At 53.7% G+C, this 15,606-nt stretch overlaps 1 protein-coding gene across 3 annotated transcripts; it reads right to left on the bottom strand.

Moving 5' to 3' along the window:
* Nucleotides 1-2,261: 2,261 nt before the first annotated feature.
* Nucleotides 2,262-15,377, bottom strand: LOC102064571 (myosin-7). Of its 3 annotated transcripts, none has more exons than XM_074528459.1 (38): nucleotides 15,177-15,377; nucleotides 14,538-14,681; nucleotides 13,807-13,963; nucleotides 13,611-13,638; nucleotides 13,402-13,510; nucleotides 13,228-13,320; nucleotides 13,042-13,105; nucleotides 12,446-12,544; nucleotides 12,200-12,303; nucleotides 11,375-11,513; nucleotides 11,021-11,289; nucleotides 10,662-10,832; nucleotides 10,214-10,523; nucleotides 10,036-10,109; nucleotides 9,811-9,898; nucleotides 9,609-9,726; nucleotides 9,398-9,521; nucleotides 9,063-9,199; nucleotides 8,847-8,973; nucleotides 8,610-8,738; nucleotides 8,279-8,521; nucleotides 7,869-8,045; nucleotides 7,623-7,768; nucleotides 7,455-7,545; nucleotides 6,801-7,190; nucleotides 6,585-6,711; nucleotides 6,365-6,483; nucleotides 5,764-5,960; nucleotides 5,383-5,566; nucleotides 5,142-5,307; nucleotides 4,939-5,063; nucleotides 4,549-4,857; nucleotides 4,267-4,470; nucleotides 3,936-4,061; nucleotides 3,558-3,833; nucleotides 3,029-3,124; nucleotides 2,364-2,498; nucleotides 2,262-2,282 (listed from the first exon to the last, which is right to left on the bottom strand). In XM_074528459.1, the coding sequence occupies exons 1-38, from the start codon at nucleotides 15,375-15,377 to the stop codon at nucleotides 2,262-2,264; spliced, it is 5,817 nt and encodes a 1,938-aa protein (XP_074384560.1). The 3 variants fall into 3 exon arrangements, with proteins under 3 accessions (XP_074384560.1, XP_074384570.1, XP_074384575.1); XM_074528469.1 differs by having other exon boundaries at nucleotides 2,262-2,279; XM_074528474.1 differs by having other exon boundaries at nucleotides 2,262-2,279; nucleotides 10,036-10,097.
* Between the last annotated feature and the right edge of the window lie 229 nt (nucleotides 15,378-15,606).

Below are 15,606 nucleotides of genomic sequence, written 5' to 3'. Positions count from 1 at the left end.
TGTCAACCTCGATGTAAAGAAGTTCTTCTTCAGGTTGAGGTGGAACTTCTTGTGTTTTAGTTTATGGCCATTGCTTCTTGTCCTGTCTCTGGCCACCACTGAAAAGTCCGGCACTATCCTCTGGACACCCACCTTTGACATGCATTGATGAGATTCATTCCCTCTGAGTTTTCTCTAGACTTAGGCTATGGTGGTTTGACCAGGAAGAAGTGGGAATTCTGGGATGCTGTGGTCAAACCTATGGGTGCTCGGATTTTGATATTGGCACCTGGTGTGGCCAGTGGGGTCTGGACACACCTCCGAGAACACACAGGGGTTAAAAACCAGAGCTTCGGCCCTGGGAGGCTCTCTTGGGACTTCGAGGGAAAGAGGTTGGATCGCCCTCCCTCGTCCAGCTGCTGCTGCTGGGCGGGGGAGGGGCAGCCATGTGGTAGGCCGGGGCCTGGACAGAGATGGGGGGTGAGGAGGCCCTTGAGGATGGAAGGGTGGAGGACCCCCAAGAGACAGCCCTCGGGCAGCCATCCCCCCCCAGGAGGGAGAGAGAGGGAGAGCCGGCGTCGATGGAATGTGATAGCAGCCGGCCCAGGAGGAGAAGGAGGGGAGTGCAGCGAGAAGGTGCCCGGCTGGAGCAGCAGCGAGGGAGCAGCAGTGAGTGTGGGAGTGCCGGAGCTCTGGGACAGGCAGAGACTGAAATTTTTAACCCCTTTCTTTCATGATTGGGACTTCGCAAAAATGCTGATCCTCCTCGGAGCTGATAAGAAGAGAGATATGAGATAACAAGGACCTGGCCCGAGGGAAGTGGAGAAGACTGGCTGAGTGGGGAGAGAGATGATTGGAGTGGCCTTTTGGCTGGACTTTTCTTGTGTGGCCATAGACTGAACCAGTTTTATTCCTGTGACACAGAGACTGCATTTAGGGGGAGGCAGTGCCTCAGAACCTGGAGGGTTCATCGTGAGGACCCCTCGGTCCCAGGGGGTGGGAAAAATGGGGGGACAGATGTCCCAAAGCAGAGACTGTGCCTTTTTGGAGTGAGACAAGGCATCCTTAAAAGACAGCCCTAGAAGCAGCTCTGGTCCATGCACAGTGGTGAGAGCACTGGGCATAGAAGGAAGATGTTACAAATGGCAAAAGGACTTTCCGGGCGGTGTTGAGTGACATGGAAGCACACGAGGTTTCAGCGTGTTTCCAGGGGAAGCCTATGGTGCAAGAAGGACTCCTCTCCTCTTCATGGACTGAAGTTTGAGTATTCTAAAGGGTGGTGCCAGACTGGGCAGTTGGTGATTTGGGGGAATGTATCGGATTGGGAAATTTTGGTGGTGGAGAGGAGGAAAGTGCTTTTTGTAAGGTTTTCAATTTTTTCCCTTATAGTTTTTTTTCCTATTTTCTTGTAGTTTAGGTAATAAAGTTTTCTTTATTTCTAAGCTGGAGCCTGCTTTGCTTATTCCTGGTCACATCTCACAGCAGACACCAGGGAGAGGGTATTCTCATGGGGGCACTGGCTCTGTGCCAGGCCCAAACCATGACATAGGCCCAGCTCCCTCAGTCTCTTTCCCTGGGGAGATGCTCCAGATCCCAGATCATCTTCATGGCCTCCTGGACTCTCTCCAGTAACTCCTTGTCTTTCTTGTGCTGAGTAGCCCAGAACTGGAACCACAGCAGATGTGGCCTCACTATGACTGACTAGAGGGGCAGGATCATCTCCTTTGACCCTCTGGTCACACCCTTCCCAATGCACTCAGGATACTATTGGCCCTCCTGGCCCCAAAGACACACTGCCAGCTCATAGTCAACTTGTTATCCCCCAAGACTCCCAGGTCCTTCTCCACAGAGGTGCTCTCTCATCTGATTCAGCAGTGCCCTCATATTTTCTCTAATCTTTCTTTGCTGCTGATAGAAGCCCTTCTTGTTGTCCTTGTAACCCCTTGCCAGATTGAATTCCAAGGTGACTTTGGCCTTCCTTGCTGCATCCCTGAATGCTCTGACAATGCTCCCATGAGGCCTGTCCCTTTTTCCACATCCCATAAATTTTTTCTTCACAAATTTCAGATTTACTAGAAACTTGTATGGGCTCCATCCATATTACAGGTGCCATACAATGAGATAACCACACCCTCCCCACACAAATCCAACCCCAGACAAATGGCTGCTGCTCAATGGTTTTTATTGGCTTTTGAAGCTTAGGGGGCTAGGGGGAATTGAGCACTTGGAAGTCTACATGGGAGAGCTGCAAGTTCAGGTAGGATACTTGGGGGTCCGGATCTTCACTCTTCATTGAGTCCCTTCTGAGGGAGGAGAAAAAGGGGATGTTGGGGGACAGCCATGGGGCAGCCATGGGGCAGCTGTAGGGCAGGGGAAGGTCCCACCTTGGCTCCAATGTCGCGGCTCTTGGCCCGCAGCTTGTTGACCTGGGACTCAGCGATGTCGGCACGCTCCTCTGCCTCATCCAGCTCGTGCTGTGCCTTGCGGAACTTGGCCAGGTTGGTGTTGGCCTGTTCCTCCTGAGGGTGCAGGGACGCCAGTGAGGCTCCCACACAGTTCTGTCTGGCCTCCTGCACCCCCTCTGCCCCCCATACATCTGCCTTTTTTTATGCTCTGACCCACAGTAGAAACACCTGTTTCTTCAGACATTCTATTTTTGAACCACCCAACCATCTATTCAATGATCCATCCATCCATCCATCCATCCCGCCATTTAATCTTCCACCCACATAAACTTCAAGACAGCCTTCCTTCCGCCACTTCCGCCACTTCCTTCTGCCTCTTCCTTCCTTCCACCACTTCCTTCCGCCACTTCCTTCCACCACTGCCTTCCTTCCGCCACTTCCTTCCTTCCTTTCACCACTTCCGCCACTTCCCACATCCAACCAACATCTCTCAATCCAATCACCAACCCACCCTCCTCACCCCCTAATACCCCACCACCTCATCTCAAGTCTCCTGCTACTCCCCACATCGTCTCCCACATCCTAAACCCACACTGTCCCCTCTGAGGCAGGGGTGGTCCCATGGCTGCCTGCCCAGTGCTCACCGCCTCTTCTGCCTGTCGCTTGTAGGCCTTGACCTTCAGCTGGAGCTTGTCCACGAGGTCTTGGAGCCGGATCATATTTTTACGGTCTTCCTCTGTCTGTAGGGTGAGAGACACATGGATCCTGACCTGACCCTACCTGCACTTGGAATCACCACCCAAGTACGAGGGTCAGTAGAGAGGTAATGATGTTCTGGGAGAGTGGATCCTCTCAAGATCTGTGGGTGACCTCAGCTCTGGGAGTAGGAGGCGAGATGTCTTCTTTCCCCTGATGAGGTTAGAGGATGGATCATGCAAAGACCCCATGGATGCTGGGACACTGAGAGATGACCTGGGTGGCTCATGACCCAGACAGTATTCTGGATCCCACTGCAGTATCAGACATACACACAGTGGGTAAATAGTATTGAATATAGACAGCCTGTGTCTCTCTGGCCAGCAGGTCAGCCATGTTCTGGTCATGTTCAGCATGAGATATGAGGCCCTGTGGCAATGGGGCAGGAATTGACCTGGGCCATCCCAGGAGCCCCACCTGATAGCTGAGTTCCTTAACGCGACGCTCGGACTTGCGGAGACCCTTAATGCTCTCAGCATTGCGCTTCTGCTCAGCTTCCAGCTCATTCTCCAGCTCCCGCACACGAGCCTCCAGCTTCTGCAGCTGCTTCTTGCCCCCTTTCAGGGCCAGCTGCTCAGCCTCATCCAGCCTCATCTGCAGGTCCTTGATGGTCTGCTCCATGTTCTTCTTCATCCGCTCCAGATGGGCACTGGTGTCCTGCTCCTTCTTCAGCTCCTCTGCCATCATGGCCGCCTGCCCAAGGAGAGAAGCAAGCAGAGAAGGAGAACCAAAGCATGTTTTCCTTCACCCTCCAGAGGAAGGTATCCTAGATGTTGGTCCCACCATGGCACTCACATCAGTGATGGCCTTCTTGGCCTTCTCCTCAGCATTCCTGCACTCCTGGATGGCCTCTTCCACCTCTGTCTGCAGCTGCGAGATGTCGGCCTCCATCTTCTTCTTCTGGTTGATGAGGCTGGTGTTCTGGAGTTAGAGGAGAGGATCTCAGGAGGTGTCTCTTGAACTGCTGGCCCTTCCTTCTTCAGCCCCCCCAGTGCTTAATGCCCCCCAACTCCCTGCCAACTCTGCAGGCTTAAAGGATCTGGAGATCCTGGTAACTCAACCCATTAGTAGCCCACATCAATTGGATGGAGGTGACCTCTGTCCTTGAAGGTGTGTGATGTCTTACCTGTGAGTGGAGAAGCTGGACCCTCTCACTGGCCTCAATCAGCTCCTGCTCAGCCAACTTGCGGGCCCTCTCAGTCTGTTCCACCACTGCCTGCATCTCCTCCAGCTCAGATTGGAGAAGGTTGTTTCTCCTCTCCACAATGGCAATATTCTCCTTCAGGTCCTCATTGACCCGTACCATGTCATCCAGCTGCAGCTGGGTGTCCTGTTGGGATAAATAAAATGGACATCAGCCTGCAGCTCAGGGGGCTAGAAAGACCTCCTTATAGGTGTGTAATCCCACCTTGAGGTGAGCCTGGGCTGCTTTCAGGTGAGACTGAGCTTCTGCAGCCACACGGTTGGCATGGCTGAGCTGAATCTCCATCTCATTGAGGTCACCCTCCATCTTCTTCTTCAGCCTCAGGGCCTCGTTGCGGCTCCGGGTCTCAGCGTCCAGCGAGGTCTGCAGTGAGTCCACCACCCGCAGGTGGTTGCGCTTGGCCTGCTCCATCTCCTCATCCTTCTCGGCCAGCTTGCGCTCATAGTCTGCCTTGACCTGGTTGAACTCCAGTTGGGCCCTCAGGATCTTTCCCTCCTCATGCTCCAGAGAGGCCTGGTGGATACAAAGAGAAATTAGTGAGCAACAGAAAAGACCAAGGCAACATGAGACTCATGGAGATGTGATTTGGCTCACCTCAGCCTCTTCCAGTGCAGCTTGGAGCTCCAGTTTCTCAGCATCCAGCTGCTTCCGGACCTTCTCCAATTCGTGGATGGTCTTGTGGCTGCCACCCAGCTGCTCCGTCAGGTCCGAGATCTCCTCTGCTCAGATAAGATCTCATCAGACTTGGTGGAAAGTGGTGGAGAAGAAGGTGGGCAGGGGAAGTACCACAGTCTCACCTTGGAGGTTCTTGTTCTCCCTTTTGAAGGTTTCCAGGTGCTCAAGTGACTCCTCATAGGCATTCTTCAGCTTGAAGAGCTCAGTGCTGAGGGACCTGGCTTCTTTCTGCGATGCCTCCAGCTCCATCTGTGACTCTTCAAACTTCTGCTTCCACTCAGACAAGATCTGGAGCAAAGCTAGGGGTTACCCTCTATCCCCGTGCCTCCTGTGTGCTCCTGTCTCACCACTGTGTTCTTGTACCTTGTCAAAGTTTCTCTGCTTCTTGTCCAATGCAGCTGCTGCTGCATTTGATCGCTCCACATCTGCCATCAGGTCCTCAATCTCATTTTGCAGCCGGTGTTTGGTCTTCTCCAGGGAGGAACACTTAGCATTGACCGCCTCCACTGCCTCCTCAGCCTCCTGCAGCCGCTGGGCCAGCTTCTTCCTGCCGTGGGAGAAAACCTGGCTGTGTGACCCATGGACCAAGTGGGCCAATTCAACTTATTCTCCCTATTCATTGGCCGAGGATCTGGATTTCCACCATCTCCAGATCCCTATATCTTCTCCAGATTGTTCTACAGTGGAAGTGTATGCACTCTTCCCTGCCTCACAGAGGTTTCCTTTCATGGGGGGAGGACTCACTTGGCCTCCTCCAGTTCCTCAGTGCGCTGGATGGCATCTGTCTCATACTTGGTCCTCCACTGTGCCACCTCAGAGTTGGCCTTGGAGAGCGAGCGCTGGAGCTCAGCCTTGGCCTCTGTCTCCTCCTCATACTGCTCCCTCAGAAGGTCGCAGTCATGCCGGGCTGACTGCAGGGCATGGGCCAGTGCATTCTTGGCCTGGGAGGGGAGAGGCAAGGAGTAGGTGAACTTGACCTATGTGTATGTCCTCAAACTCAGTAAGCACTGGTATTTCTCAGCCAAACTCTAGATCATTCCAACCAAATTCAGCACATCTTGACCCAGAGCAATCTAAAGATGCTCTAGTGTGGCCCAGTTTTACTTCTCCTCGTCCAGTGCCACCCAACCATCCATAGATCAACCCAGCTGCTTCAGAACTGACCTCCTCAGCCCAACTTCTCAGCTGTTAGACCAATGCAACCCACCTCAACCACTCTTAGATGCAACCACCCCACTGAACTGGCCTAAACTTGAATTCCATTTGGCACTACCACTATGAGGGTGAAGGGCACCTTGTCTTGTGGCCCTCCTGGAGACCCTATCAGCCATCCCACAAACCTCACCTTCATCTCCTCCTCCAGCTGCCTCTTCAAGTCCTCCATCTGCTGGGTGTATGACTGCTTGCCCCTAGTTAATTGAGAGACAAGGGCCTCCTTTTCCTCCAGCTGGCGGGACAGCTCTCCTGCAGAGGTAGGGCAGGTTTTCAAGTTGTAGCAAGGATTGAAGATGTGGGGCAGGGGTTGAGGATGTGGAGTGAGGGGTATGATGGGTCAGGGTTCGCACCATTCTCAGTCTGGAGCTTGGCCCTTTGGGTGCTGGTGTCATTGAGGACTCGTTGTGTCTCCTCCAACTTGGCCCGGTGTTCAGCTGCCTGGTCCTCCATGGTGCGAGAGATCTTCTCCATGCCCACCTTGGAGGAGAAAAGTATGGAGGGAAGGAATGAAGAAGGAGAATGATGCCCATGGTGGAGACAGGATTTCCACCTTGGCCTCTTTCTACCTTGGCTTTTATGAGTTGCTCCATGTTGGAGCTGAGGTCATCCAGCTCCAGCTTGAGGTCGCTCTTCTCCTTCTCCAGCTTCTGCTTGACACGCTGTAAGTTGTCGATCTGCTCGCTGAGCTCGGCCACGCTGTCGGCGTGCTTCTTGCGCAGCGCAGCTGCCGTGGCCTCATGCTGCAGCGTGGCCTCCTCCAGGTCCCGCCGCATCTTCTGGAACTCTGCCTCCCGCTTCTTGTTGAGCTCGATCTGCACTGAAGTAACACCACCTGCCTCCTCCAGCCGCTCGCTGATCTCCTCCAGCTCTCGTGACAGGTCAGAGCGCAGCTTCTCCACCTTGGCTCTGCCTGTCCGCTCTGCTTCCAGCTCCTCCTCCAGCTCCTCAATCCGCGCCTGTGCTCCAGGGATGGAGCTGTTGTCAGCAGATTTGGCTCCACCCAACTCCTCCACTCAACTCAACCAGCTGAGCTGGAGACTTTTCAACCCAACTCACCCCAATAAGCTGAAAACACTTCAGCTCATGCCAGACATCTGAACATTTGTCAACTAACAGAAAACGCCTAAACTCAGCCTAACCAGATAGGGACTCTTCACGTCCACCCAACCAGCCAGAGGCTCTCCAGTCCAGCCCAAATAAGCAGAGAATAGATCCCTCACCTGCAGCTCTTTCAGCTTCTTCTGGAGCTGCAGAGCCAGAGCCTGCTCATCCTCAACTTTGCTGTTCTGCTGGTTGATCTCAAACTCTTTCCTGAAAATGAAAGCAGTTACCAGTGAGGTTCCTGCCCTTGCCTCCACTTTAGATTGAGGAAAGAGGTCCATTTTTACTTCTTGAGCTTCTCCTCCAGCTGCTGCTTGTCATTCTCCAGGTCCATGATGTTCTCCTGGGTTAGCTTCAAGTCGCCTTCCAGCTTCCTTTTTGCCCGTTCCAGGTCCATCCGGACCTTCTTCTCCTGTTCTAGGGAGCCTTCAAGCTGTGTGGAAACATGGAAAAGGGGAGAACCTCAGTTTTCCATCATATCTGCCCCAGAAAGCTCCTTAGTACTACTCATGGTAGGACCAGACCACACTCACGTCATCCACTTGCTGTTCCATCTTGAGTTTGGCCTTTGTCAGGGTGTTGACTTTGTCCTCCTCTGCCTGCAGGTCATCCAGTGTCTGCTGGTGAGATTCTTGCAGGGCCTTCTTCTCCTTCGTTAGTTTTGCAATGGTTTCATCCAGCCCAGCCATCTCCTCTGTGAGATTCTTGACCTGAAGGTGGAGAAACACTAGGCCTCCAGCTTAGTACCAGAGGTAGGGCAAAGCTGAGTGATGCTGCTGTTGTCCTTGACCAATGAGGCCACTGCAGTGGTAGAGAAGCCAAAGGATGTTGGGTCTTCATGTAGTTCAGATCAACTAGCCCTGGATCTCCTCAACCCCACACAACCAGGTTGTTTTGATCCAAATCACTACAACTTAAGGTCAAGGCCTCTCTCCAGACTCACCTTGTTCTCAGTGGCATGTTTCTCCTTCTCCACCTTGGCCAGAGTCAGCTCTAGATCATCAATATCCTTTTTCAGCTCCGAACACTCATCCTCCAGCTTCCTCTTCCTAGCTGTCAGCTCTGCATTCATCTCTTCTTCGTCCTCCAGTCTTTCTGTCAGCTCCTTCACCTTGGCCTCCAGCTGGATCTTGTTCTTGATCAGCTGGTCACAGCGCTCCTCAGCATCATTCAGGTTGTCCTGCTCCTGTATTGGAATGGTAGATGAAGTAGGGTGGCCCTGGAGGGCTGCTGGTCACCCCCCTGACATGGTTTTTTGGGGCAGTCTCACTTACGGCCTGCACTTGGAGCTGAAGGTCATTCTTCTCCTGCAGCATGGAGACCATCTTCTCCTCCAGCTCCTTGCGCCGGGTCTCTGACTTCTCCAGGGCCTCCTTCAGCCGCCCAAATTCTTCCTTCATGTTCTAAAGAAGAACCCAGGCGACCAGTAGCCACATCCAATCCCCTCTATCCATCAACCTCACCCAACCCATTTTGGATCCCAAGCTGCCCGTCTCATCACCTCCTCCCACCTGCATCTCCTTTTCTGTCTCAGCACTCTTCAGCAAAGGCTTGATCTTGAAGTAGAGCTTCATCCAAGGCCAGTTCTTCACCCCCATGAAGGCCCTGATGTTCCACTGGATCACCAGCAGTGAGTCCCTAGAATGGTGAGACAAATGTCACTACACCGCCAATCTGGTGACCCACCAGATGTCCCTTCTCTAGGAGAAAGACCCCTCCCCTCTCACCGGCGCTCCAGGATCTTCTTGAACTCAATGCGCATGAGCTGCCCTCGGGCCTGAGCCTGGATACGGGTGATGATGCGGGAGAGGCGCTCGTCCCGCATCTCCTCCAGCAGTCCCAGCAGCCCAGCCTTGAAGAAGACCTGATGGACGAAGGAGGCAAGCAAGAGGGTGAATTGGTTGGGAAGAGTTCGTGGACAGATAGATGGGTTAACAGGTTGTTGGGAGAATGAAGCGATGGATGGTGCAGTGGTTAGCCAGGTGGACACATCAGTGGTGAGACCATGGGGTCCACATGACCCCATGGGTGGTAGGACCATGGAGATACCATGTGCCCTTACCTTAGTGTGTCCAAATTTGTACTGGTTGTGGTCAATGTCAATGGATCCCAGGAGCTTTTCAGCGCCCTTGCGACTGTCAATGAACTGCCCCTCAGGGATGGCAGCAGGGTTCAGGATGCGGTACCTGGTGACCAGAGAGGACATGAAAACCCTGAGGTCAGCCCCAGTCGGGTTGTCCACCCCATCCCCACATTTTCTCCTCTGTGCCTACCGCTGTCGGAAGTCCCCATAGAGGATGCGATTGGGGAAGCCCTTGCGGCAGATGCGGATGCCCTCTAGCACCCCGTTGCAGCGCAGCTGGTGCATTACCAGGGGATTGTCCATCACACCTGGCAGTGGGTCAGAGGGGTGGTGTCAGCCACAAGCCACACCTACCACCCTTCTCTCTGCCCTCAGCCTTGCCCTTTGCTCACCCGGCTCCTTCCGCTCATTGGGGATGATGCAGCGGACAAAGTGAGGGTGGGTGGTCTTGAGGTTGGCCATCAGCTTGTTGAGGTTCTCCTGTTGAGGGAGGGAGGAGAGAAGAAGCTGACTAATGAGAGAGCAAGAGAGGCTCTGTGGGACTGAAGGGGTCTTCCACTACTTAGGAGATTGTAGTCCCATTGCTCCAAACTGGGTCCACTATGTAGGTCACTCACCCTATGCAGTGCTGAGACGGTCTGAAAGGAGGAACCTTTCTTCTTGGCTCCTTTCCCCTTCCCTCCATCACCACCTAGAGAGAAGGGGGATAGGGTAACACAGGAAAGAGGGTGACTAGTAGACAGTAGTCTTCTCCATCAACTCATTGCTCCATCACCCCATCATCCATTCACCCACCAGCATCTGCCCCAGCGTAGTTGGAGAAGAGGTTGGCCAAGAGCTTCAGGGCTGATTTCTGGTAGAGCCCCACCACTGTCTCATTGAGAGGGTCCTTGTTCTTCTCCAGCCACCCAATAATGTTGTAATCCACTGTGCCAGCATAGTGGACAAGAGAGAAATGGGCTTCTGGCTTCCCCTTGACATTGCGTGGCTTCCCAAAGTTGGCTGACTTGCCCAGGTGATTATCAAACAGCTTGGCCTTGAAGGTCATGTCTGAGGCTTTGGGAAACATGCACTCCTCCTCCAGGATGGACATAATCCCCATGGGCTAGGAAGAAAAGTGGTGGTGGAGGACACCAAGCACAACCCAGCTGATCAACTTTGGGGCCCCTGGCAGGCTCCAGCTGAAAGGGCCCTTCCCCCTGAAGTCCTTTCAGCCCCCACGAGACCCTGGGGGAGGTGGTACCTTCTCAATGAGGTCAATGCAGGCCTGGAGGTCCATGCCAAAGTCAATGAACTCCCATTCAATGCCCTCCTTCTTGTATTCCTCTTGCTCCAGCACAAACATGTGGTGGTTGAAAAACTGCTGCAGCTTCTCATTGGTGAAGTTGATGCAGAGCTGCTCAAAGCTGTTGAACTGGGGAAGGAGAGAGAAGATGAGGTTAACTGGCATTCAACAGAATGCCTGATGAGATCCATAGGTGAACCTGAGCCCCAGCTGGGTCAAAGGAATGCCCAGTAGTATCAATGAAGTCAACTCAACACCCAAGAGGATCAACACAACCCCCAAGAGGACAAATACCCTGCCACCCCCTCAGTCCTCACATCAAAGATCTCAAATCCAGCGATGTCTAGCACACCGATGAAGTACTGCCTTGGCTGCTTGGTGTCCAGGGAGTTGTTGATCCTCACCACCATCCAGTTAAACATCTTCTCATATACAGCCTTGGCCAAGGCCCCAATGGAGTAGTACACCTGCTGGACATTCTGCCCCTTGGTGACATATTCATTGCCCACCTTCACCCGTGGGTGACACAACCCCTTGAGAAGATCAGCTGAGTTCAGCCCCATCAGGTAGGCTGACTTGTCAGCATCTGCAGAGCATCAAGATAAAGACGTGCTGTCAGATTCCACCTAGCCTGGTGACCCCAAGGCCTATGTCATTCCGTACCCACTCACCTTCAGTACCATCTGGTTCTGCCTGCTCTTCTCGTTGCTTCTGCTTGAACTTCATGTTGCCAAAGTGCATGATGGCACCCGTCAGCTTGTAGACACCAGCCTTCTCCTCAGCCGTGAAGCCCAGGACATCAAAAGCGCTCTGGGTGATAGGGAGGGGGCCTTGCCACCAGCTGTGGTCATGGCTCTCTGCTGGCCACCATTTGTGTCTCCCTGCCCTTCCAGCTCATCACCTCCTCCGTCCATCTGCAGACTCATCCATCCATGGACTCTCCCATTATGGATTCACCCATCCATACATCCATGTGAGGACCCATGAATCCATGGATGTAGCTGTCCATCCATACATGGATACATCCATCCACCTATCCGAGGACTACATTCATCCATTTACCTATCCATGAATTCTTCTAACCATTCATCCATCCATAGATTCATCCATTTATGGACTCATCTATCCATGGACTGATCCATTCACCATTAACTTCATCCATGCATCCATGGACTCATCTATCTGTTTAAGGACTTGTTCACCCACGGACACATCTGTTCACCTAAGTACTCCCCCACCTAAGTACTGTTTTTATCTCCATCCAAAACCTCCTCCACTCCCTGCCTTCTGTCCTACCTTCTATCCCTCACCCCATGTCGGATTCCCGGCTGTTTGGATAGCCACCCCACTCCATCCCACTCCACATCCATCCCACTTCTACCCTTCCTATCCTCCACCTCTCGTCCCTGTGTTCCTCCTCTCCTCCACCTATCCATCTTCCACTATCTCAACCATCCACCTTCACGGGATGTCCACCTGCCCACTCCACCACTTACGTCAGTTGCCAACAGCTCTTCAGAGTCATCAATGGAGGCCACAGTCACCTCTCCTTGGGAGACATAACTGTAGTCATAGGGGTTGTTCGTGATGAGAAGCATCTCTGTTCCGTGGGGCCAGGATAGAGAGAAAAACTGAGCATTTGCACTGGCTAAACAGCCCCAAATCATCCTCAATTGCCCCAGGAAGGAGTGGAGAATTGGAGAAGAGGAGGTAGAAGACTCAAGGCCAAGCATCCTACTCACCCAGCAGCTCTGGCTTCTTGTTGGAAAGGATCTGGTAAAAGATGTGGTAGTTCCTCTCAGCCTTCAGCTGGAAGATGACACGGGACTTCTCCAGGAGGTCTGAGGTGGATATGGAGAGAAGGAGGATGGAGGTTGCGGTGAGGAGATGGATTGAGATGTGGAGAGATGGATGGTGGGATGAGGAGATGGAGGGAAGAAGAGAGGAAAATGAAAGGTCAGATGGATAGTGGGATGAGATGATGGATCCATCAACCATGAAGACAGATGAAGGGATGGACATGGATGAAGGGGAGGCAGGCAAGGAGGGAGGGAGGGAGGTAGACACAAGGAGATGGAGGAACAAAGAATTGGAGGTGGAGGGTCAGGTCAATGGTGGGATAAGGAGATGGAGATGAAGAGGCGACTGAATGGAGGGAAGAAGGGAGATATGTGTGGATGAATGTAGCTTCTGGGTGGATGGATGAAGTTCATGGGTGGATGGAGGAGTCCATACATGGATGAGTCCTAGGATGGATGAATAAATCCATGGATAGATAAGTCCATGGATGGATAATGGACTACAAGACAGCCTCTCACTGGGCTCTCAACCCACTCACAGGTCTCAATGTCAGCTGATGCCAACTTCCCGGTGGCCCCGAAATGGATCCGGATGAACTTTCCCTGGGAAAGCAGTGGCAGGAGGTGGAGGTGGCTGCCTTCATGCAGCAGATCCCACACCACAGATCCTGTCCCACAAACTGCCCCACAGACCCTTCCTCATACAGCCCACCCCCATCACTCACAAATCGGGAGGAGTTGTCATTGCGGAGGGTCTTGGCATTGCCGAAGGCCTCCAAGGCAGGGTTGGCCTGGATGATCTGGTCCTCCAGGGTGCCCTGCATGGGGTGGGACAATGCTGGGTGTGGATACCACTGGTGTACACTCTCTGCCAAGGGTACATGGACTGAGGAACTCACCTTGCTGCTATTGGTGACCTCCTTCTTACGGTCGCCAATGGCAGCAATGCTGGCAAAGTATTGGATGACCCTCTTGGTGTTGACTGTCTTCCCCGCCCCGGATTCTCCGCTGTGGGAGCAACAGTGAGATATTGGATAACATCCTGATAACCACTAACCATCCTAATAACCACTGCTCTGGGACAGGGCTGGAGAAAGCAGGGCCTTACGTGATGAGGATGGACTGGTTCTCTCGGTCTGCCAAGAAAAAAGAAGAGTCAGATGGGATGAAGCTGGGAAACATACTTGGGGTCTTAGGGTTGAGGCTGAGATTCTCCATCCTCCCAGGTGAGAACCAGTTCTAAGTCAGGAGCCATTTATTGGAGTGGGCTCTTCTAGTTTGAGGTCCTCACAGAACATCCTTACCTGTCAGCATGTTCTGGTAGGCATTGTCAGAGATGGAGAAGATGTGGGGTGGGGCTTCACTCCGCTTCTTTCCCCGGTAGGCAGCCACCACCTCGGCATTGTAGACAGGCAACCACTTGTAGGGGTTGACAGTCACACAGAAGAGCCCCGAGTAGGTCTGAAGAAAAGGGCAGGCAGGTCAGAGCCAGGAGGTGCCAGCCCACCAGGTGGGGACATCCTAGGTCTAGGTGGCCCACAGGATGTGGTGACGGAATGTCCCGATCTTGTCTGAAAAGGGTCTGGAGAAGGGACATCTTGGGTCTGGGTGGCCCACAACATGCAGAGAGCTGGGACACCTCTTGTCAGGGGCCCAAGGGATCTGGGGATGGAACATATTATGTCCTATCAAGGGAGCTATTGAAGTGACATCTTGGATCTGGGTGGCCACAGGGGTCAGGTGATGCAACATCTGAGGTCTTGGTGGCTGAGGCAGTCTAGAAATGGGATTATTTTTGGTCTGGGTGGCCCAAGGGGGCTGGAAAAAGAGCCACCAGGTTCTAGGTGTTCCAAAGTCTGTGAAAAAGCCACACCAGGTTTTAGGTGGCCCATAGATTCTCTGGAAGTCCCATCTGGTATTAGGTATCCCAAGAGCTTTAGGGAAGGGTCCCTAGTTTCCATCCATCTATCCCATAGGCTGTGGGGAAGGCCTCGCCTACTTCCCAGGTGCTCCAGGGACTTGTGGGAAGGCTCACATAGATTAGCCAAGAGGCATAGCGCTCCTTGAGGTTGTAAAGGACAGCAGGCTCATGGAGGAAGGTCAGCATCGCCATGTCCTCAATCTTGTCAAATTTGGGGGGATTCTGCTGGTGAATGTCAGCTTCCTTCACCGTCACCGTCTGAGGGGAATGGAGAGACATGGGGCTGGGGGTTGGGAGATGTCCATGGCTTGGGGGGTAGGGGGTGCTCCATTGGTAGGATTTCTTTCATGGGTTGAGAGTGGTCTCCTAAGGTTTGGAGGGTACCCCCCATCGGTTGTGAGACTTCAATGGGTCGGGGCTCCCACCACTATCAGCCTGGTTTCCCCCTCCTCCGTTTGCTCTCCCCCAAACCTTCAACCCCACTCCCTTCTTTAACTCCTCCCCCATTAATTTCATCTCATTAATTCCTCCCTCCTTAACCCTTCACCCTCCTACTTCCCACCAACCCCTCATACCCCATGATGCCAAATCCCCTCTTTTCTTCCCACACCTGTCACCTCTTATGCCCCCACCTGCCATCAACTCTTGCCATCCTTATCCCCTCCTTCCATTGCCCCCTCACCCCCATTAACCCTTTGCCCCACATGGCCCTTTGCCCCCCTCCCTTCACCCCTCCATCCCCCAGCTGCCCACCTCTCCCAGCTCAGTCTGCACGGTGGCCTCCCCTCCCTGCCGCCCCGTCACCCGGCCCCGCACGAACTCCTCCCGGGGGTGTGGGACGAAGCACTCGCTGCGCGGGTCGAAGGGTCTGGTCTGCGCTGCCAGCCGCTCCCGCTCCCCGGGCCGCAGGAACGGCGCTGCCGCCCCCAGCGCTGCCAGCACCGCGTCCGCCATCCTGCCCCGCACAGACACGGACCCTGCATCACCCGGGGGCTGCCAGGGTCCCGCCCCCTGTTCCATGGCCCCACACAGCACCACTGGCCAGAGCCCATTGCCATGCATGGGCCCCCTTAGCCATGCCCAGACCCCTGTGGCAGACCCCAGAGCCAGACACGGAGGTTTGCCGCTGCGCACAGCCCCATGCATGGGTCCCTAGAGATGTGCACCCTGTAGCCCTCTGCAC

Source organism: Zonotrichia albicollis, chromosome 1 (assembly GCF_047830755.1).
Source record: "Zonotrichia albicollis isolate bZonAlb1 chromosome 1, bZonAlb1.hap1, whole genome shotgun sequence".
Lineage (NCBI taxonomy): Eukaryota > Metazoa > Chordata > Aves > Passeriformes > Passerellidae > Zonotrichia > Zonotrichia albicollis.
The sequence above is the reverse complement of the archived record's forward strand: the minus strand, read 5'-3'. Positions and strand labels throughout refer to the sequence as shown.

Coding starts and splice junctions, on each gene's coding strand:
- LOC102064571 (XM_074528459.1), bottom strand. CDS start 15,377: ATGGCGGACGCGGTGCTGGCAGCGCTGGGGGCGGCAGCGCCGTTCCTG. Junction 13,639..13,806: donor CTACCAGAACATGCTGACAG/GTAAGGATGTTC, acceptor TTTTCTTGGCAG/ACCGAGAGAACCAGTCCATC. Junction 5,064..5,141: donor GGAGAACAAGAACCTCCAAG/GTGAGACTGTGG, acceptor TTATCTGAGCAG/AGGAGATCTCGGACCTGACG.